The 22,978-nt window shown below is 37.1% G+C and overlaps 1 protein-coding gene across 3 annotated transcripts in view; it reads right to left on the bottom strand.

The window, feature by feature from the left end:
* Positions 1-22,978, bottom strand: part of Arhgap15 (Rho GTPase activating protein 15) — a 655,060-nt gene that overhangs the window by 124,913 nt on the left and 507,169 nt on the right. For all 3 annotated transcript variants that reach the window (XM_042683470.1, XM_042683473.1, XM_042683471.1), the window contains one exon: positions 4,983-5,117. In XM_042683470.1, coding sequence (XP_042539404.1) covers positions 4,983-5,117 — 135 coding nt within the window. The remainder of the gene's footprint in view (positions 1-4,982; positions 5,118-22,978) is intronic.

Below are 22,978 nucleotides of genomic sequence, written 5' to 3'. Positions count from 1 at the left end.
TTGAAATGAAGGTTGGTGAATAAAATGATCAGAGATATTCAGGAAGTGAGGTTTCATCCAGGTTTAAGGAAGATCACTGTGCTGTCCCTCACAGGTAATAGATACTACAATCTGTAGCTAAATACTTGAGGTCATCCTTCTTATTTACTGATCAGTACATAGTTTTATACTAACACGTGAACTCTAATAATGATATTTTTTGAGTGAAAGAAGATGAAAATGGGTGAATTATTGTCAGCATTTATGACTTGCACAGGTGCTCCCCAATCATGGTGTGGCAGGTGGAAAAATGACTCTCAAAAGCAGAGGATGAGATCTAAGAATGATGGTTTGAAGCCAGGTCTGTGAGACTATTCTCTCCAATTAACCACCTAAAAAACTAGAAGTGGAGTTGTGGCTGAAGTGGTAGAGTATTGCCCTTGAGCAGAAAGCTCATAGGGAGAGTCCAGCCCTTAAGTTCAAGTCCCAGGCACAAAAACAAAACAAAACAAAACACATCTATCATCTTATTACCAGAGCCTGTGAACATGTTACTTGCATGAATAAAGGGACACTCTGGTTGTGACTGAGTTAAGGATCCAGGCATGGAGAAATCTTCCTGGATTATCCAGGCAAGTCCAGTCTAATGACAAGAATTCTATAAAGTGGAAGATGAGCCTGGTGTTTGTGGCTTATGCCTGAAATCTTATCTACTCAGGAGTCTGAGATCTAAAGGGTCATGGTCTGAAGCCAATCCATACAGAAAACGCTGTAAAAACCATCTCCAAAATAACTAGTAAAACTCTAGTCTGGGGATGTGGTTTAAATGTTGGCATGCCAGCTGAGCAAGCTAGCCAAATAAGTTTGAGGCTGAGTTGAAATCCCAGTACTGGGTGAAGAAAGAATGTAAGATGAGATGGAAGAATGGCAGTGGGAGACCTGAATATCAAAGGGGTTGAAGTGATATAAAGTGAGAATCTGATCCAGCATGGGTAGCTGGGAAGGTGGAGGAAGAGAAATGCTCTGAAGAATCTGGAAAGGGCATATGGTGGGTTTTCCCCTAGAACTTCCAGAAATGAATTCAACTGTGCCAACTAATTTTAGTTTAGAGATTGAAAGACCATGATGAGAAATGCCAACGAGCTTTTCTCCTCTCTTTTTCTTTCCCAGGAACTCACAGAAGATGCAGATATTAAGACAGAAAATACACACTACTTGTTTCCTTTTGATCTGTAAAGTTATCAGAATAAAAGGGATGAGAATAGAGATAAGCTGAGCACATTTCCCAGGATTTAGCTCTACTGGAAATGCTTTGACCCCATGCAGGCCTCTAGTTATAAGATGGCACAATGTATCATAAATGTCTCTAGCTGTGTTTTTCTACCAAGTTCACATTTACAGTACAAATAAGGCCTTCAGTACAAGTCATTTCCAGAGAATTAAGTCCTTGTTCTCAGTGGGTTAAGTTCCTATGAAATAACCTACAGGTGACCCAATTGCATTGACCCCAAATATAGAATTTCAGATCAATAACCTCATTCCTTTGATAATGAAATATAAAACAAAATTGAGTGATTTTTTTCTTTTACTTCCAAGAGTCTTATCAGACAGGGGATCACTATGGCAATTGCAGGTTTTTATGATATTAATGTTTGTATTTGATCCAAAAAACTATTTTAAAAAGTAAATGCCTTCTGTTCAATTTTCTTGGAGTGTACAATAACTTTCTAACATATAATGAGAATTAAAAGCAATGTAAATAGCACGTTGGTCATTAATTGCTTGTACTTGAAATAACATATCTTTCTCAGATACAAGGAATTCTAGTTGGATATAAAACACCATTTCATCAATTTACTTTTTGACTTTGCTATGAAAATGTAACTCATCTCTCAACTAGGTACTAAATAAAAAGTGTTAAGACTTCACAACTGACTCATAGGTAGTGAGAGGGAAAAGGGAAATCATGTCATGATACAATGAATGTGGCATTGATAGGCATGAGGTTTTGTTTACAACGCACCAAACAACAGAAACCTAAGTGTTTACACAGATAAGTAATTTAATGTACAGGACTTATTATCCAGATGAAGAAGCTCAGGGTGAACAGACTAAGGACTCAGCCACTTGAGATAGCCTCTGGCTCCTCCAAGATGGAAGGGTGAAGAAAGGAGGAAATGTAGCACTAGATGGAACCAGAGTGGACTGACCTATCCAAAATGAAGCCATGAAAGATGTGGAGTTTCTCTTAGAACAGCCACCCAAGGCAGACAGAGTGGCAAGGATAAGAAAGATAAACTAAGAAACTGACTGGACCTTTTCTGTAGGGATGTGAAGATCTCTACCTGACATTCTCTACTGTGCCATAGGCTGATGAGAGCACTTGTGAAATCCAGTTGGTTAGGGCAAGCCCTCCAATAGTGCACAACATTGAGGGCAAAAAAGTTATCTATCTAGAAAACATGTTCTTGTCCCTGTGAATTTACTTAACTATTGTATCCCTTATCCTATAAAGCCAAAACCTCATGAGTGGATTTGATTAACTTCTTCCTGCATAGATTCTATAAGATTTATTATGATATACAATGCAGTCCAGGCTTCCTTTGGGCCTGGTTATACATGTACTTACAATTTTGAGAGAGGTATTTTTTTTTTAGCTTAACTTGTATCCAGTGCTGTAGTATGATTTCTACCTTTGATACTGATGACTTTTAGCTGTGTCCTCACATGGAGAGAAGATTTCTCGTAGGCCTCATTCATAAAGTCACTAATTTCATTAAGAATGCTCTGGCTCATGTACCAAATGCCTACCAAAGACACCCCTCTTCCCAGTACTATCACCTTGGATATTAGATCTCAACACATGAATTTCAGTAAGACACAATCAGAACATACCCCTGATATTCCTTGTCTTGAACAGAGAATTAAATCTTTGTCATCGGTGGTTAAGATCCTATGGAATAATCTGCATGTGATCAAGTTGTTTTGATCCTCAAATATAGAATTTCAGATCAATAACTTCAGTACTTTGATTATGAAATATAAAACAAAATTGAGTGATTTTTGTTACTTCATTGAGGCTTATCAGATGAGATTACTATGGCAATCACAGATTCTTATGATATTAATGTTTGTTTTTGGTCCAAAAAACTATTTTTAAAACAAAATACCTTCTGTTCATTCTTTTTGGAATGTGCAATGATAACATTAGCACAAGAATGAAGGGCAAACTCTCATTTCTTCTGTTTCATATTACTTTCCTAATACAACTCACCTGGAGAAAAACTGTTATCATCTGTACCTCTTATTTTCTCACAGACTTTTTCCTACCAGAATTCTCTCCTACCATGTGAGTTGTCTGTGAAGCCTGCATTTGGCCAAGACTCAATATCAGAATAAGCTGATGGAAAAGCATTCTTGTTTATTCATTCCTCCTTTCTTTTTGCTTCCAGTGTATCTGTAATTTCTCACTTCACTTTAGCAGGATGGATAAGTATTCTCATATAAAATATGAAATAGCTGCAGTTTCAGCAAGAGCAAAATGATGAGAAATCTCAATGGAAAACTCTCCCCTTGCTAATTGTAGCAGTAGCAGACACTATTAGTGTTCAATGCTCCATCCAAGTATCTCACCTGTATTTCTCTGATATCTCTAAGAATCCACAATCTTAATGCTAAGGCCCAAACTTCTTCAAGGTAATATCATATGATCCCTAGAAATACATGAATCTATGGGTGAAATTATACTTGCTTTTTATTGCCTTGGGTAGGATGGCTGCAAGGCACCATACAGAGAATACCAAAGGAGACTGAATTTCAGTTACCATTATTTTTAAATGAAGTTAAGAGATCCTGGAAAGTAAAAACTTTTGCTTCCTTGTGAATGAAAAATATAATCAAAGAGCATATTGAGGGGTGCTCTTCAAATTAGGCTCCCCCAAATTCCCGACACACTAATGAGCACCCTACACACAGCCATGGAAGATCCAACGCCTATATAGAGATTATGTTCATGTTCTCCTTAGGACTTTAATTGAGCTCCAGGCCAATAGGCTTTTTAGGTTTACCTTTTGTTTTTTTTTTCTACTTTCTTTGTCATTCCTCCTTTTATCACCTTGCTTGCCAGGAAACTTTTTTTCCAAGATGTCACAATTATAATAAATGTACCCTAAAATGTTAAGATTAGAGGCATCCTTGTAGTTGCTTTTCCAGGGATCCTTCCTAATAGAAGGATATTAAGCAAGCAAGAAAATTAACTTCTTCTTACTACCTCAAAAATATCAATTTTTTTTCCTGTACATGGAAAAAGTTTTCACTCATTCATTCATCCACTGATTCCTTTCCTTGTACCTATGTGTCTATTTTATCATTAGGAAAATGAAAGGAAAAGAAAGAGAAAGGAAGCTTCATAGAGTTGGATAGTCAGATAGATAGTGACATAACTTACTTACCCTTCATTAAGTCACCCATTAGAAGAAATTTGCCATCACTTAATCTGATATTTATAGTCATCCTCAGTAAATGATAGATATTTTCTAGTGTTGATGAGTGAAGAATGAATGAGCCAACAGAACACAATGCTTCACTTGATGATTTATCACATGCTTCCTAAATCACACTATTTCAGATTCTTACATTTCCTTCTTAAGATCTCTTTGTCCTCATTCTGAAAGAATGGAGTCAGGGACTAAGTGGTTCAAAAGGTAACCCTTTAAAGATTCCATGAGAAGCTACTTTCCCTTGAGAATTTGGTAACTTTTAATAGGGCTTTATCTCTCATTCTTTCTAAATAATTCCTCAAAACAAAATGAAAAAAAAAAACAACCCTCAGGTAATATTACAGGGCCAGATACAAAAACAAAACAGGCCATTTAAAAAAAGACAGATAATGAAACATTCGGAACATTGTTCTCTGTGACTATTATTATCATTCTTAGTATCTACTTAATAATTCCATAGTGACAGCCTTAATGCGCCAGCAGCTCCTTTTGTGAGGTACTTACTGATCGCCTCCACAAACAGCTCAAAGAAACTGTAAGGGAAGAGAGGCTCAGGCAGCTCCCGGAAAAACATCTTCAGTGCTCCAGTGACAACGTGGATGTCCTCCCACTGGCTGTCGTCCAAATTCAGCTTCTCTTCTGGGAAAACACGAGGAGAAATGGAACAACTGGTTTTAATGAAACAATTACAAGACACTAATTATTATGTTAATGTTTGCCTACTATCATCAGCAACCGTTAACAGCCTTCTGTACCTAGAGGTTTGGTGCTGTGCATGGCTTTTTTTTTTTTTTTCCTTTTTCCTTAGGAAGGGATCATTTTCAATGGAATACCATCTGTAGGAATGCAGCTAACACAAAACAGGAGACACAAAGAGACAGTGCCATTGACACAGTATGTCAGATACGTTTATTCCCATAATGCATCAGTATGAAAATTAGCATCACGGCTCAACATGATTCAAAGCTATTTGGTTTTGAGGCCGAGGGGCTAAGATTTGCCAATGATGGTCGGCTCAAGGGACCGGCCTAAAGGCCTTGCTGAGCCAACAGGAGACATATGCTAAACATGGTAATAGAAAATGAGTTATTGCTTTACATGAGTTAGCCTTGCTATGTACAAGGGAATAAGGGGTAACACTTTTTTTCCTTTTCCTTTTTTTCCCTGAATATAGAGTCAGCAAGGAATAGAATACCGAGCAAAAAAGGATATTAATTCCTTCTTACTGCCTCAAAAATCTTTTTTTTTGTTTTTGTTTTTTAGTTTCATCTCAGTGAGGAAAATGTGCCCAGAAACAATATTAGACAGACCCCTGTTGGTCTACAGTAGGCTATGCAAAGCTGTCAAAAAATGATAGCTCACTGAGGACAAACCCACAAGTGCTAACCAACTCTTTACAAACCAGAAATGTTAGCTTGGGAATTCTGACTGAACTGAAACGTAGAAATACTGAAGACAGTATTTGCCAAAAAAGAAAATCTTAATAGAAATAAGGGCTGCTAGGCAATTATCATCTACCTTTTCACCCTTAATATGAAAGTCTGAAATCTTTCTCACACAAGAAATGGAGGCATTTGTATCTGAAAGTGACATCTTTCCAGGCAATTAGCAGGAAACATGACAAAAACGCGTTGCTATTGATCCTAAGGATCCTAAGGATTTGTGTTTTTCAACGGGCAACTTGGAAAAGATTTTGGATTCTGGGCTTAAGGAAAATAAAAGCTAATCATTTGAGATGATCTGAATCAAAAAGCAGAGATGTCTGGCAAGTATTTAACAGGTTATTTGGTCAAGTGGAATTTTATTTTGTTACTGATGTCTTAAGATAACAACCACATGCCCTCTTAGTGTTAGTTTTATGAATGCCTAGGATCATTTTGCACCAAAAATGTAAGAAAAGCTGAGAACTATCACTGTAGGGATTCTCTGCATGAGCTGTTTTGCTAATCGTATTCACATTCTTTAAAAAATATTAGCCCAAGTCACTATCAAACCTTTTTTTTTTCCTAATGGACTATTATTTCCGAGGCTGATAAGTGATGTTCCTTCTCAGTAGCATGTTTTGAAAAAACAAAAAAGGTGGGGGAGGAAATGAAGTGGATTTGTTTATTTCAGATGGGCTATTTTCTTCTTTCAATCCTCATTCCTATCTCAATCATAACACAATAATATGATCCACAACAAAATCAGCAGAGGAGACCTTCTTTCTGCCCTGCAATCATTTTTGATTGATTGTATTTCAACAATTAGTCTTTTATTTGGCTACCCACTATTGAAATAGGCCGACAGCATCTTAGCAGGCCAGCTTTAAACAGTCAACTGTTAACAATAGCATCAAAAAGGGAGACCTGATGGGGTTTACTGTCACTTTAAAGAACAGGGTTTTCACATTGTTGAAATCTGTCAGATATTTTGAAATGTCCCTCTCACTATGGTGCCACACCCCCTGCGTGCCCTTATAATAAAATTGGTTTTACTCCTGATTAAATCATTTTCTCCCTACCCACTACCATACTTCTCATAATGGACCTGTGCGCTCTACAGCTGGTGTTCTTCCCATGGTACCAATTCTTACTTTATCTTTTAAGCACTTTGCTGCTAAGATCTCATGCAGAGTGCTTATGTTTTGTTAAGAGCTTCATTCTTAGAGAAATAGCTTAACACATGTTCTAAAAATGTTGTACAACTTATTGCTTAAAACACATTTAGAAAATGTATAAGTACTGTAGCTTTGGCACTGAACTTTAAGTGGAAACCTAAACACACATATACATTCACTTGCACACATATAATACACACACACACACACACACACACACGTATTACTACCAAAAAAATTGATCAGAAAAGTCCAACATGAATCCTATTTTGATACATAGGTTAGAAATAGCTGAAGGAAAATGATCATGGTAAACTTTCTTTTGTATACATTGAAATATGTCATTTTCACACACTGGAATTAACTGGTGATATACGTAGAAATGACTAATATTAATGATATTTTCCTCTGACTAAGCAGTTAACATTTCTACGTATATCACCAGTTAATTCCAGTGTGTGAAAATGACATATTTCAATGTATACAAAAGAAAGTTTACCAATTAGTAAATACCATTTCCTCATATCCACTTAATGTGTTATATATTGAATTACCAATATGTACTCATGTCACTTAAGCCAGCATTCCCTCAATAGACACATATGAAGTCAACATTTAAAGAAAAAGTAACCAGGCACTAGTGGCTCATGTCTGTAATCACAGCTAGTCAGGAGGCTGAGATCTGAGGATCGTGGTTCAAAGCCAAACCTGGCAGGAAAGTTGGTGAAACTCCTATCTCCTATTAACCACTAGAAAACCGGAAGTGGCACTGTTGCTCAAAGTGGTAGAGCACTAACTAGCCTTGGGCTGAAGAGCTCAGGGACAGTGCCCAGATCTAGAGTTTAAGCCCCAGGACTGAAAAAAAAAGAAAAAAGAAAAAAATAGTTTTAACCTATAAGATGTAACTCAGATAAACAATAGCATAGGGGTTGGAATTATTATTATTTTGAATAGGATAGTTTATTTTTGTATTAACATTTAAATAACTAGAGTTAATATCCCTGGTAACCTAGAAGATACAAAGGCATTTTTAAGACCAATGAGGTTTATTAAACATATAATTATATTTAAATAATATGTAATTATATTTAAATTACATATGTAATGTTTAAATTACATATGTAATATGTAATTAAATAATGTGTAATTATATTTAAATAATATGTACACACCTTTGTGTAAAGCTAGTCATTCCTAAAGAGGAATTAATCACAATGCTGTCCCAACATTAATGGGCATCATTACAAATACTTTTGCATTATTTAATAAACTTTTTTTTTTTTTCAGCATTGGTGTTTGAACTCAAGGCTTTGCACTTACTAGGTAGACACGATACAACTAAACCATGCTGCTAGCCCTTAGTTTGCTTTAGGGTTTTTGTTGTTTTGTTTTTTTTGTTATTTTTCTGGATACTCTTGCAGGTTTTGTTTCCCCCAATGTCAACCTCAGATTGTTCTGAATGGCTGGAATTATTGGCTCATACCACCATACCTGGCCAACAAGCATTGATGAACAAGATTATTAGCAGTGATGATATCTTATACTTTTCCCTTTCTAAGATAACACTAATGACACATTATTGACATTTTATGATGGATAGTTATTAATGGGGGATGTCTTGTACATTCAAGGACACTATAGTAGCACAACGGGTCCAACCCGCTAGATGCCAGAGGCATTTCCCATTGATGATGATACAAAATAACTCAATACTTCCAAATATCTTCTAGAACTGTAAAATTGCTCCTGTTTGAGAGCCACTGAAATAGGATCTGTTGGGGTCTGTACAATTGCTCAATAAATATTGGTTTATAAAGTTCACCTTAACTGGGCAAAGATCCAAACAATTATATATATACATACTGTTTACTTTTTTCCCTGTTAGATGAAAATGTGACCTATTTTAACTTAAAAGTTTTCTCTGATTTCTTTTTTTGTGTGTTTCATCTTTTATTTCCAAGGAAACTCTGTATATTATAAAAACAAACAATGTTATCCCATCGAGTACAGAGATCATTTCGCAAACTTAACCATTTTCAGCACACATCTGAAAATCTAAAATCAAAATCACCTTGAAAGGCTTCAGTCTTTTACTGTTTCACAAAAATCATGTTATCACATTGTAGTGACAAAAAATTGCTTTAAAGGTTCAAGTAGAAATGAGACCCAATATTTATAACCACAAGTACATTATATCCTATTGGTTGTTTTTAGCAGCAATTAGTATTATACTGAGACTTGGCATTTCTACATGACCTGAATACTAGTAATAAGACACTTAGATTGCTTTAATATCTCCAGTTTTTTTTTCAGGTAAGGGATAGGTTTATTCAGTAGAAAACTGCTGGGACCAGGCAAGGTTGGCGCTCCATGTGTGTGGCTGGGAAAGGCCTGGGAATGAGAGAGAGCTGGGAAAGAGAGGAAATAGAGAAGAAAGAGCTAGAAGAGAGCAGAGAGAGCAGAGAGAGCAGAGAGGGAGCAGAGAGAGAATATCTCCAGTTTTTAACAACTGAAGACATCCAAAATATTTCTTAAACTTGCTGGAAATTATTTTCCCCAATATTACATGAATAATCCCTAAAATCAATTCTTGAATGAAGGTCATAAGCAAAAATGATTATCTTAATATGTACTTTTGATTTAGCTATTATTAATTATTAACAGAATTAAAATCATTTACAGAAGAAAGTTCACATAACTATATTTGGGGTAGTGTGCAACAGAAACATTAGTTTGCAATTATAATGCTTAACTGTACTGAGGACTATGATATGCATTTTGCATTTTTTATCTAATCTAATTTTTTTCAGTAAGATTATAAGATAGATTCTATTACTATTATAATATCTACTTCACAGATATCAAAAATAAGATAATGTCAGATTAAGTAACTTTTCCATGGTCGATAATTGATGAAATCAGAATAAGGAGCCATTACATCCCCACTGTATCTGAAACCAGTTTACACACATATTCTTGGATGGCAGAAAGAAAAGGAAAATGAAAATAAACAATAATTCCAAGTACTCGATTGATTCTTACATCAAAAGTAGGGACTTTTGTATTTTATTCCTAAGTATTCTACTTGAGGCTCTGTATGTTACCTATAAAGTGACACCAATTTTAGTAATTACTCATTGATAATAAGACTGAGATTTGTATATAAATAGATATTTAAAAATTGATAGTAAAAAAGAACTTGCATTAGGGGAAGAGCAGAGATGGAGCAAATGGTTATGTTGTGATGCAGTGCAGAGGAAATATGATAGAGTGAAAAAGAGTTATGAGTGAAACATCCCTGCTAGACCTGGATTTGCCACTAATTCATTGTTTATCTAGTAATATTTTGTGGAGTCATGATATAGAGAATAGTTGTTGGTTTCAGAAGGAAAAACATACCTGGAAACATCTGAGAACATAATCAAACAAATACCTCAAGATGCCACTTTGATGGGGATGGAAAATGAAAAAAAAAGGCAAAATACAGTAGAGATGAAGAGATGAAGGCCACAGAAATACAAAGCAAATAATGTAAACCATCTTAGTGGTTTTATAGAATTTGTCTCAGTGTGATGCAATATGAAATCAAATAAACTTTCACAGGTTCAGGTTCAATGCTGGAAGAAAGTCTGGTTGAATTAAAATATCTCATAATCCGACAGAGAGTCCGGGACGAAGGAGCCAGACGCAGCGGGCGAGCGGATTCTACTCAACACCAGCAAGAACCGACAAGGAGCGGACAACTTCATCCTGCACTTTGCAGACCAGAGACGACCCAGGATCCAAGACTCGGCGTGAGTAGAAGCCCCACTTCCTCACTCCTTCCCAGGGAGCAGAGGAGGGAAGGCCACCCCTCCCCCCACCCAGCACCGGTGATCTCCATCTTGGATACCAACAAAGCTCGGAGGAGCGGCTAGCTCCAGCTCAGGCCTTGGAATAAAACTAGTCATTTAGCAGGTCACAAGAACTTAACGGCGAAGTGACCTCACAGACTCAGTTCCATCCAGGGAAAAGTCACCCAGCTCAGGCGCCAGCCATTGGAGTGGCTCTCCTCACCGGGTAACCAGAGCCAGAGGCTGTCCCTCCCTCTAGCAGCCACCATAATCAATTGAAAAACAGAAACCCTGAGAATGGCTCCAGGCTGGGTGCTGTGAGTTTTTTTCACAAAATAGCCCCAGGGAAAAGCTACTGTTTGTTGAAAGGCCTCAACTCTACCCAGAACCTAGCCTAATCACTGCATCCCCCTCTTTTGTGATTCTCAAAGCAGATCACCCTCCCAGTAAACTAACCTGGGAGGGGGATCTCAAAATCTTGGGTAAAGCAGAGCATTTTTCTGCCTGTTCCAACAAACTGACTTAAGAAACCAATCAAGCCACAGGACCTCAAGCTGACCAGAGACTCCAACCACACTCTGGTTACAGACAAAAGGGAGATACAGGACTCTTCCCATCCCTCCCCCCCCCCCCCCCAAAAAAAAAATCAAAGACCTTTTTTTATTTTTTTCTTCTTCTTCTTTTCTTTTTTTCTTTTTTTTTGTTTTGTTTTTTTTTTTCGTTTTTTGTTACCTTATATATATAAAAAAAATTTTTTTGCTTTTCTAAAACTTTTATTAATCTTTAATTTTTGCCTCTTCTGAAAAAATAATTGTTTTCCATTAACTTTTTTTTTTCTTTTCTCCTCTTATAATTTTTATTTTAGGAATACGTGAATGTGTGTTTACCTTTCTTTTCTTGTCTTCTTTCTCTTTTTCTTTCATTCTTAATTATCTTTTTGTTTTTTGTCTAGCTCTACTGAACTGATCTTTTCTTCTCACTTACCTATCCTTTCCATCTTTTCCTCTTTGTTCTTCTTTATGTGACTTAACTCTTGTCCTGCACATCCTCAGATAAACCCGTAGTTAACCAGTAGACCCTACCCCCCATTGTGTACACACTTAATCCACAAACTTATTACTCAATTTAAAACCTCTGAGACTTAAATTCATTAATAGCAGTACTACCTCTTTATACCTATATAATATTTTAAGCATTTTTTTAAAGTTTTTCACATCTCCTCTATGTCCCTCCCTTTCTCTCAACATATTCATATTCCTCTATAAATAGATGGTCTTTTAATCTCTAAAATAACATTAATTTTTACATTTCTATTTTTTTTTCTGGTCTCTTTTCATTCCCCTTTCCCTTTCTTCTTTTTCTCTCTCTCTCTACTTGCATCCTACCCAACCTATTTCCTGCACTGTGATTAGGACATAGTTAACTCTCCCTGTGCCTCCCCACACCAATCTATTCCTATTTTTTACCCACATCTCTCCCTAACCCTAATAATTTCTGGTTTTCCAAATTCTTCTCTGCGGTTCGAAGTCCTTTAACATATAGTTGTTTGATGTCGAATAGATGTATCTGTTGAACTAGATTGTATCTGTAGACTATTGACTGTACAAATGCAAACTTTGGTTGATGGTTGCCTTAAGATAGTGTTCTAGCACAAAACTGGTGCTATCTTCATCTCAAATGGGCAGAGTAAGCCGGAAAAACACAAGAAAAATGGCAAATTCGGGTATCTCAATTCCCAATCTTGATAATCAGGGGTTAGAACAGATAATGAATAATCCAGAGGAGAGTTCCCAAACAGCTCTACAAACACTGCTGGCAAACATGATAAATGAAAAGTTTGACAATGTACAAAGGACTCTGTATGAGCGTGACAGGGAGAGAGAGGAGGCATCCCAAAAGTTTATACAGGAATATCATAAGCGTGAGGAAGCTACTCAAAAACTGATACAGGATTTGCGTGAACAACTTGAGAATACTCAAAGAGAAAGGGAGGAATGGCGTGAGCAGGCTGAGAACACTCAAAGAGATCTGCAGGAATCCCACGAACGGGAGGAAGCTAATCAAAGAGTAATACAGGAATTGAGAGACCAGGTAGAGAACACACAAAGATCACTAAAGGCATTCATGGAATCCATTAACAAAGAGCTGAAGGAAGTCAGGGAGACCACAAAGGGAATGCTGAATGGAACCCAACAGAAGGAATGGGAGCCCAAAGAAACCATAACCAATCAACTAAGTGATTTGAGGACAAACACTGAACACCAAATTAAGGAAGTAAAGAAATTCATACAAGACCTAAAACAGAGCTTCAACAAAGAACTTGAAGCCATCAAAGCTGACCAACTAGAAGGAAAAGAGATAAAAAACAAAGTAGAGAGTCTTGACAGCAGGTTAGACCATGCAGAAGATCGAATCTCAGGGATTGAAGACAGCCTAGATATTATAGAGAAAGAACATACAACCATCCAAGACAAGTCCAAGAAATATGATAGATCTATCCAACACCTGGAAGACACCATCAGAAGGCCCAATCTAAGGATAATGGGTGTAGAGGAGCACCTAGAAACAGAAGTTAATGGTCTAGGAAATTTGTTTAACAGGATCCTAGCAGAGAACTTCCCAAACATGCAAAAAGATAGGCCTGTCCAGATACAAGAAGCCTTTAGAACCCCAAATAGACCAGACCAGAATAGGACATCCCACCGCCACATTATAATCCACACAGGATCAACTCAGAACAAGGAAAAGATCCTTAAAGCTGTCAGAGAGAAAAGGGTAATCACTTATAAAGGGAAACCAATTAGAATCACCTCAGATTTCTCAGCAGAGACAATCAAAGCAAGAAGAGCCTGGAACGATGTATGCCATGCCCTAAAAACAAACAACTATCAACCAAGAATACTGTACCCAGCTAAACTCTCCTTCATAACCGAAGGCCAAATAAAAACCTTCCATAGCAAAGAAAAATTGAAACAATACATCTCCACCAAACCAGCCCTACAAAAGATTCTTAAAGATGTCCTACACATAGAAAACCAACAAGACCGCAATAAAGGCCAAGAAACTGCACCCAAACTGAGAATCCAAGAACCATAGGAAGAACCCAGTTTTTGCAGCCCCCAAGAAGGTAGATAACATGGCAGGAACTCCCAAATACCTCTCAGTCCTATCTCTTAATGTTAACGGACTGAACTCTCCAATTAAGCGACATAGACTGTCTAGTTGGATTAAAAAACAAGACCCTTCTATCTGCTGCCTGCAGGAGTCACATCTTGCCCGTAAAAACAAACACATTTTCAATGTTAAAGGCTGGAACAAAATCTACCAAGCAAACGGACCGCATAAACAGGCGGGAGATGCAATCCTAATATCAGATAAAATAGACTTCAAATTAAAATTCGTGAAAAGAGATAAAGAAGGTCACTACATACTAATTAAAGGATCTCTCCTTCAGGAGGATATTACAATTCTAAATATCTATTCGCCAAACAATGGAGCACCCAAATTTATCAAAGAAACACTACTTTCCCTCAAATCCCATATAGATCCAAAGACATTAATTGTTGGGGATTTTAACACACCACTCTCCCCACTAGATAGATCAACTCGGCAAAAACTCAACAGAGAAACCACAGATCTAAACAGCTGCATAGATCAACTAGACTTAATAGACATTTACCGAACATTTCACCCAGCAGCATCAGAATACACGTTTTTCTCAGCAGCACATGGAACGTTTTCTAAAATAGACCACATTTTAGGCCACAAAGCAAACTTGTCTAAATTCAGAAACATTGAAGTTATACCTTGCATTCTCTCTGACCACAAGGGAATAAAATTAGAACTCAACACCAAAAGCCACCAAAGAAAGTCCGGTATCACATGGAGGCTGAACAACACACTGCTGAATCATGAGTGGGTCATGGAAGACATTAGAAAGGAAATTCAAATGTTCATGCTATTCAACAAAAATGAACACACAAAATACCAGCTCCTCTGGGACACAGCAAAGGCAGTACTCAGAGGCAAGTTTATAGCTCTGAGCTCCTACATCAACAAATTGGAGATCTGAAACTAGCAATTTAATGACGCATCTAAACCTCCTTGAAAAAGAGCAGCAAGATAAAGCCCAATTCAGTAGACGGAAAGAAATAATCAAAATTAAATCAGAATTAAATGAATTAGAATCCAAAAAAAGTATAGAAAGAATCAACAAAACAAAGAGTTGGTTCTTCGAAAAACTTAACAAAATTGACAGACCCTTAGCAAATCTTATCAGAAAAAGAAGAGAACACACCCAAATTAATAAACTCAGAGATGAGAATGGAAACATCACCACGGAAACAACCAAGATTCAGAACATTATAAGGGAATACTTCTCAAAACTGTATGCTAATAAGTTTGAGAACTTGACAGAAATGGACCTCTTCCTAGCAAATATTGACATGCCAAAACTAAACCAAGATGAGTTAAACTATCTTAACAGGCCCATATCAAGCATTGAAATAGAAACAGCAATAAGAGACCTCCCAGCTAAGAAAAGTCTAGGACCAGATGGTTTTACAGCGGAATTTTACAAGGCCTTCAAAGCAGAGCTCACACCAATTCTCCTCCAACTCTTCAATGAAATTGAAAGAGAAAGCTCACTACCGAACACATTCTATGAAGCCATCATCACCCTTATCCCAAAACCAGGCAGGGACTCATCAAAGAAAGAGAACTATAGACCCATTTCTTTGATGAACATTGATGCAAAACTTCTCAACAAAATTTTGGCCAACCGACTTCAACAATTCATCCAAAAAATCATACACCACGATCAAACAGGATTCATTTTAGGGATGCAAAGCTGGTTCAATATACGCAAATCAATTAATATTATTCATCACATCAACAGGAGCAAGAATAAGAACCACATGGTTATCTCAACAGACGTAGAAAAAGCATTCGACAAGATCCAACACCCCTTTATGATGAAGGTTTTGGAAAAATTAGGAATCCATGGAACATTCCTCAATACAATAAAGGCTGTATATGACAAACCTACAGCCAGCATTATACTCAATGGTGAAAAACTAAAGCCATTTCCTCTTAACTCAGGAACAAGACAAGGATGCCCACTCTCTCCACTTCTCTTCAATCTAGTATTAGAATGCCTAGCTACAGCAATAAGACAAGATGCAGACATAAAGGGGATCCAAATAGGGAAAGAAGAAATCAAACTCTCCCTCTTTGCAGATGACATGATCTTGTATTTAAAGAATCCCATAGACTCCACTCCCAAATTACTCAAGCTGATTCAAAACTTTGGCAAAGTAGCAGGTTATAAAATTAACCCCCAAAAATCCATGGCTTTTCTGTATGCCAACAATGAGAAAAGTGTGGCTGAAATTAGGAAAGCAACTCCATTTGTAATAGTCCCACAAAAAATAAAATACTTAGGAATTAACTAAAGAAGTGAAGGACCTCTATGATGAAAACTTTAAAATGTTGAAAAAGGAAATCAACACAGAACTTAAAAAATGGCAAAACCTCCCATGCTCCTGGATTGGAAAGATTAACATTGTGAAAATGGCAATACTTCCCAAGGCTATCTACAAATTCAACGCAATACCTATCAAAATTCCACCCTCATTCTTCAAGGAAATAGAAGAGGCAATCCAAAAATTCATATGGAACAATAAAAGACCCCGAATAGCAAAAACGCTCCTCAACGGAAAGAACACTGCTGGAGGAATATCAGTACCAAATTTCAAACTCTACTATAAAGCCATAGTAATCAAAACAGCTTGGTATTGGCATAAGAACAGACCTCAGGACCAATGGAATAGAATTGAAAACCCAGAAATGAACCTACAGACCTATAGCCATCTAATCTTCGATAAGGGAGCTAAAACAATAGAATGGAAGACAGACAGCCTCTTCAGTAAATGGTGCTGGCAAAACTGGTTAACTACATGTAGAAAACTAAAGCTAGATCCTTATATATCACCCTGCACCAGAATCAACTCCAAATGGATCAAAGACCTTGGAGTCAAAGCAGACACTCTGAAAACATTACAGGATGGAATAGGAGAAACCCTGGGTCTCCTCGGCTCAGGCTGAAATTTTCTGAATAGAGACCCGGAAACACAACAAATCAAAGAAAGGTTGGACAAATGGGATTGCATAAGGTTGCAGAGCTTCTGCAGGGCAAATGACATAGCTAGCAAGATCAATAGAAAGCCCACGGATTGGGAGAAGATCTTTACTAGCCATACAACGGACAAGGGTCTCATATCTAAAATATACTTGGAACTCAAAAAATTAAACCACCCAACAACAAATCCTCAAAGAAACAACTGCCCAATAAGTAAGTGGGCGAAAGACCTAAAGAGAAGCTTCTCTGAAGAAGAAAGAAGGATGGCCAATAGACACATGAAGAAATGTTCAACATCCCTAGCCATAAAAGAAATGCAAATCAAAACAACATTGAGATATCACCTCACTCCAGTTAGAACAGCAAAAATCAAGAACTCTAACAACAACAGATGCTGGAGGGGATGTGGACAGAAAGGAACCTTACTTCATTGTTGGTGGGAATGTAAACTTGTTCAACCACTTTGGAAAGCAGTATGGAGGTTCCTCAAAAGACTCCATATAGAGCTCCCCAATGACCCAGCAATCCCACTTTTGGGCATTTACCCTAATGTTTACAAAAAAGACCACACTAAAGCTACCAGCACAACTATGTTTATTGCAGCATTATTTACCATAGCTAAGAGATGGAACCAACCCAGATGCCCCTCAGTAGATGAATGCATCAAGAAAATGTGGTATATATACAAAATGGAATTCTATGCCTCCATCAGAAAGAATGACATTGCCCCATTTGTTAGGAAATGGAAAGGCTTGGAAAAAATTATATTAAGTGAAGTAAGCCAGGCCCAAAGAAACATAGGTCCCATGGTTTCCCTTATTTGCAATATCTAGTATAGGTATGAGTCAAGCGGAAAAAGTCAGAGAATGTGATGTTAGGAAAACGAACCCTCAAATATGTATTTTAATGTTTTTGTTTCTTTCATGCATGTGTTTCTAACGCATTTATAAGATTATTTCTTTGTTGCTTTGTATGTCCCTCCCCCACAGTGTAACCCCCGCTTTCACTATATTTGATATCAGTATAACATGTGGAGGAGACGGGGACAAACAAGTCGTTTAAGGATTCAGGTGGACCTGTTGCAACAATGAGAAGTACAAAATGTCATGTCAAAACCAGCTTTACAATGTCGTTGGGGGGGGGAGGGGGGGTATGATTGGGTGAGGGGGAGTGGGGAGGCTGGGAAGGGAGGTGAAGGGTAAACAAAGGAGGAGGCTGCAATGCTTGGTAAGAAATGTATGCATTTTCCTGCCCATGTAATTGTAACCCCTCTGTACAGTATGTTCTCAATTAAAATAAAATAAAATTAAAAAAATTATCTCATAATCCTTATAGTCATAATCTGTCTTAAATTCTCCTTGCCTGCTCATTAAGCTATCTTAAATTGACTTTGGTCATGGCTCTTGGCACATAGCAGAATTGAAGACAGGATAAAATAAAGCATTTAAATACTAATATGACTTTGAGTTCATTTGTACATGCATGTGCATACACATGTACACAGACACACTAAAAATATAAAAACTTAATGTTTACTTTAAAAAAGCTGTCTTGAAATGTCTTTTTTTTTGTAGGTCATATAGCTTGAACTCTGGGTCTGGGCACTGTCCCTCAGCTCTTCAGCTTTAGTTAAGTGCTTTATCACTTGAGCTTATTGGACATAAGTGTCTCATGGACTTTCCTGCCTGGCGTGGCTTTGAACCTCTATCCCCAGATCTCATCCTCCCGAGTAGCTAGGATTACAGGCTTGAGTCACCAGTGCCCAGCGAAATGTTCATTCTTAAAGATCCTTAGTACATTTTTAATTTATAGGTAAAAGGTTACCAATATAATAAAAAATTGTATTTCCAAGAAAAAATTGACTATTGCTACTAAGAAAATTTAGGAACAAATATTTCTTGAAAATGAACCTTGAAAGCTAGATTTTTGTGAATAATAGATCAATGGGCAGTTTCTAAAGAAAATGAGCATTTTCATTTAACGAAAAGGTTGATCACTTTTTAGTTATATATTTATATAATTTATAATTTCTGCCCATACAGATGGGTATGTCCAGAATTTGCAATGTGAGGTGTGATCTTAACTAGCTCACCCTGCTTTAACTGGATGTTAGTTGAAATGTGGCTGTGCATAACTCAAAGTATCTAGAACAAAATACTAACTGACACAAGAGAAAAAAATTCTGTGTAGTGGAAAATGAATGCTCCCTTAACTTGGAATCATTTTTATATCATTTTTAAAGCCTCATTCCAATGATTATTTTAATGTATTTTAAAAGAAAGAGGAAAGCATACACAAGCTTTCCCAGGATATGTACAGAATAAAATAGTTCTAATTTCATTAACACAGTAACAAGAATCTACTACATTTCAAACCTCTCAAAAAGGATGTAGTATCTGCTCCCGGTACAGATGACCATTTGGGACCCTTATCTAAAAGGCCTGCTGGTACATGAAAGTCACTTCATGAAGGAAAGAGATAGCAAAGGGGCTATCAGTCTAAAAATAATAATATGTTTGGCTATAAAATCAAACTGGAAGATTAGATAGTAAAGTGGATAAAATGACACTCTTTATCTAGAGGGATATAGCTGGTGTTCAGTGCTTACAGGAGTGAATCAAGAGGAAGTTGGTAGAATCATACAATGCACACATACTTTCCTATGGTGCTGGTTTCGTGACAGTTCAATCTGATTTCTGGTAGATTCTTAAACCTGGTGCTTGTGTCAAAGCAACACTGTTCTATGCGATCCTGGCTAAAGTTTCTATCTATCTGTGGCACTTAGGCTGTAACTAGTAGGCTACATTGGGAGTGGGACCTTGCAAAAGGCAGCCAGTTGGCTAGTTAATTTGTTTACTTACTTTTTTATAAAATAAATATGGAATAAACATAAACTGGATAGCATTCATTATGACATACATTTTTGTATATATTTTTACAATAAAAATGTACAGAAGGGTTATAGTTACATGAGCAAGGTAATGAGTACATTTCCTATTGAGCATTGTTATCTCCTCATTTGTTTTTCCCCTACCATCTGTTCTCTCCCCAACTTTTCCCTCCCCACCCCCGAAATTGTAAAGTTCATTTTCAACATAGTGTCTTGTACATCTTATTGTTACAATGGGTCATCCTGTAACCTTACTTCAGAATTTTGTGATTTCCCTTCCGACCCCAAATTAGAAAAATGTACATATAACATTCAGGGCACCGGAATCAAATACAGTGAAAACAGGGGTTATACCATGGGGGAAGAACATACCAAAGAAATTTTTAAAAGTCATATGTTACATTATAAGTACATTAAAAACAACAACAAGAAAGATAAAACCAGTTGTGTCTCTATCTTGGGTTTCATTTCACTTAGCATCATCTTATATGGTCAAATGTACAGAGCTTTTGAGCTTTTCTGCTAATCCTAGACATTTACTAATTATTGCAAATAAGGGAAACCATGGGACCTATGTTTCTTTGGGCCTGGCTTACTTCACTTCATATAATTTTTTCCAAATCTTTCCATGTCTTAACAAATGGGCAGCGTCATTCTTTCTGATGGAGGCATAGAATTCCATTTTCTTGATCTATTCATCTACTGAGGGGCATCTGGGTTGGTTCCATATCTTAGCTATGGCAAATAATGCTGCGATAAACATAGTTGTGCTGGTAGCTTTAGTATAGCCTTGTTTGTGATTGTTTGGGTAAGTGCCCACAAGTGGGATTGCTGGGTCATAGGGGAGCTCCATGTGAAGTCTTTAGAGGAACTCCATACTACTTTCCAAAGTGACTGAACAAGTTAATACTCCCACCAATAATGCAGTAGGCTTCCCTTTTAGCCACATTCCCCAGCATCAGTTGTTATTAGATTTCTTGATTATTGCCATTCTAACTGGGGTAAGGTGGAATCTCAAAATTGTCTTGATTTGCATTTCTTTTATGGGTAGAGAAGTTGAGCATTTCTTCATGTGTCTATTGGCCATTTCTATTTCCTCTTTAGAGAAGTCTCTCTTCAAGTCTTTAGCCCACTTATTAATCAGGAAGTTGTTTCTTTTCATTGTGACATACACTTTTTAAGGCTAGTGCTTTACAGCTGCTTTTATTCTTCAAAGGAAGCATCACTAGGTACACAAAATAAATTAGTAAAGTGAGTATTGATCAGCTGGGCACTCATGCCTGTAATCCTAACTGCTAAGATCTGAGGATGATGGTTCGAAGCCAACTTTGGCAGCAAAGTCCATGAGATTCTTATATTCAAGTAATTACCAATAAAACAAGAAGTGGAGCTCTGGCTCATGTGGTAGAGCGCTAGCGAATAAAGCTCAGGGTCAGCACCCAGGTCCTGAGTTCAAGCCCCAGGACTAGCATGCACACATGTGCATGTGCACACAAGCACACACACACACAGTGAGTATTGATAACGTTCTTTACATTTTACACATTATTTCTTTCCTCAGAAATTAATTATGGTCTGCTAATCCAAGGATAAAGAAAGCCAAAAAAAGAACAATAATTTCATTCAAATTATGCATGTAATACCTGATATGGGCTGTATTTTGTCCCTCCAACTCAACCCACAGATTCTTATATTGTTTTACCCCCAGAAATTTAAATGTGATTATTCAGCAATAAGGCCTTTGAAGAATTAAGTTAAAACAACCTCAGGTGGGCCCCAGTCCAGGACTAGTTTCCTTACAGCTAGCAATTAGGACACATTCTAGGTAGAGGAGGAGAAGACAGAAGAACTAGTTCTCTAAAAGCAAAGGAGAAAAGATTTAGATCAACCAGCTGCTTTTCTCAAATCAGACTCAGAGGTTCAGAGCTGTGAGGAAATGCATTTCTGTTGCTTAAACCACATAGTTTGTGGTACTTTGGCAGCCCAAGCTATCACAAACTCCAAAGCTTTGGAGTAGAGAAAGACAATGACATTTTTCTGTATTATATCTAAGAATTTCCTCAACATAAAGGCAATGTTATGCCTCTGAAATATGGGAAGCAACACATGAGTGTGTTTATAGAACTCCAGGTAAACAAAACAATTATTTATACTGAGAAAAAGCATTTGAAGCTAGAATTCAAAATTGCTTGGTCAAAGGCTATGTATATATCACCACATAAGATGATGTTAAGTGAAATGAACCCCAAGATAGGGACACAAATATTTTTTTCTTTCTTTCTATTGTTTCTAACGTATTTATAATGTACAATGTGATTATTTTGTTTCTTTTTATGTTCCTCCCGCCACGATATAACTCCTGTTTTCACTGTATTTGATTCTGGTCTCCTGCATCTTGTATATACACTTCTCTAATTTGGGGAGTGGAAGGGAAAAAACAAAATGCTTAAACAGGGATAGAGATTGAGACCCATTGTAACAATGAGATGTATAAGACACTATGTTGAAAACAAACTTTACAACTTCGGGGTGGGGGAGGGAGCAGATGGGAGGAAAGGGATGGAAGGAGAAAAACAAAGGAAGAGGCAACAATGCCTGATAGGAAATGTACTCATTACCTTGCTCATGTAACTGTAACCCCTCTGTACAGTATTTTTACAATTATTTCCAAAAAAAAAAAGCTTGCCCATTTGGGCTCAATGTATTTTAAATATTTTTACTCTAAAAATATGGAAGATATACTTTAGTGTTGAAGTGGACCCTGAGATGGGGACCAAGCTGGTATGAGTCCATTTTGAGCTTTGCCTTTGTTTTAGGGATTTTAGACTTGATGGGCCTAGTTCCCAGAATGAAAAAATGCATTTGGTCCCCCTCCCCTTGATTGTTCAGTTAAAGACTGACCCATAAAACAGATAGGTTGTAATCTGGCTCAAACTGGTGACACCACATGCTTAAGAAACCCCGCCTTTTGCATATGCTTATGCTAAACTCCGCCTTTTACCCACCAAAAGGTAGACCCTGCCTTACACACTAAATTTG

Source organism: Dipodomys spectabilis, unplaced genomic scaffold (genome assembly GCF_019054845.1).
Source record: "Dipodomys spectabilis isolate Male_0828 unplaced genomic scaffold, ASM1905484v1 ptg000081l, whole genome shotgun sequence".
Lineage (NCBI taxonomy): Eukaryota > Metazoa > Chordata > Mammalia > Rodentia > Heteromyidae > Dipodomys > Dipodomys spectabilis.
This window is presented reverse-complemented; position numbering and strand designations above follow the sequence as displayed.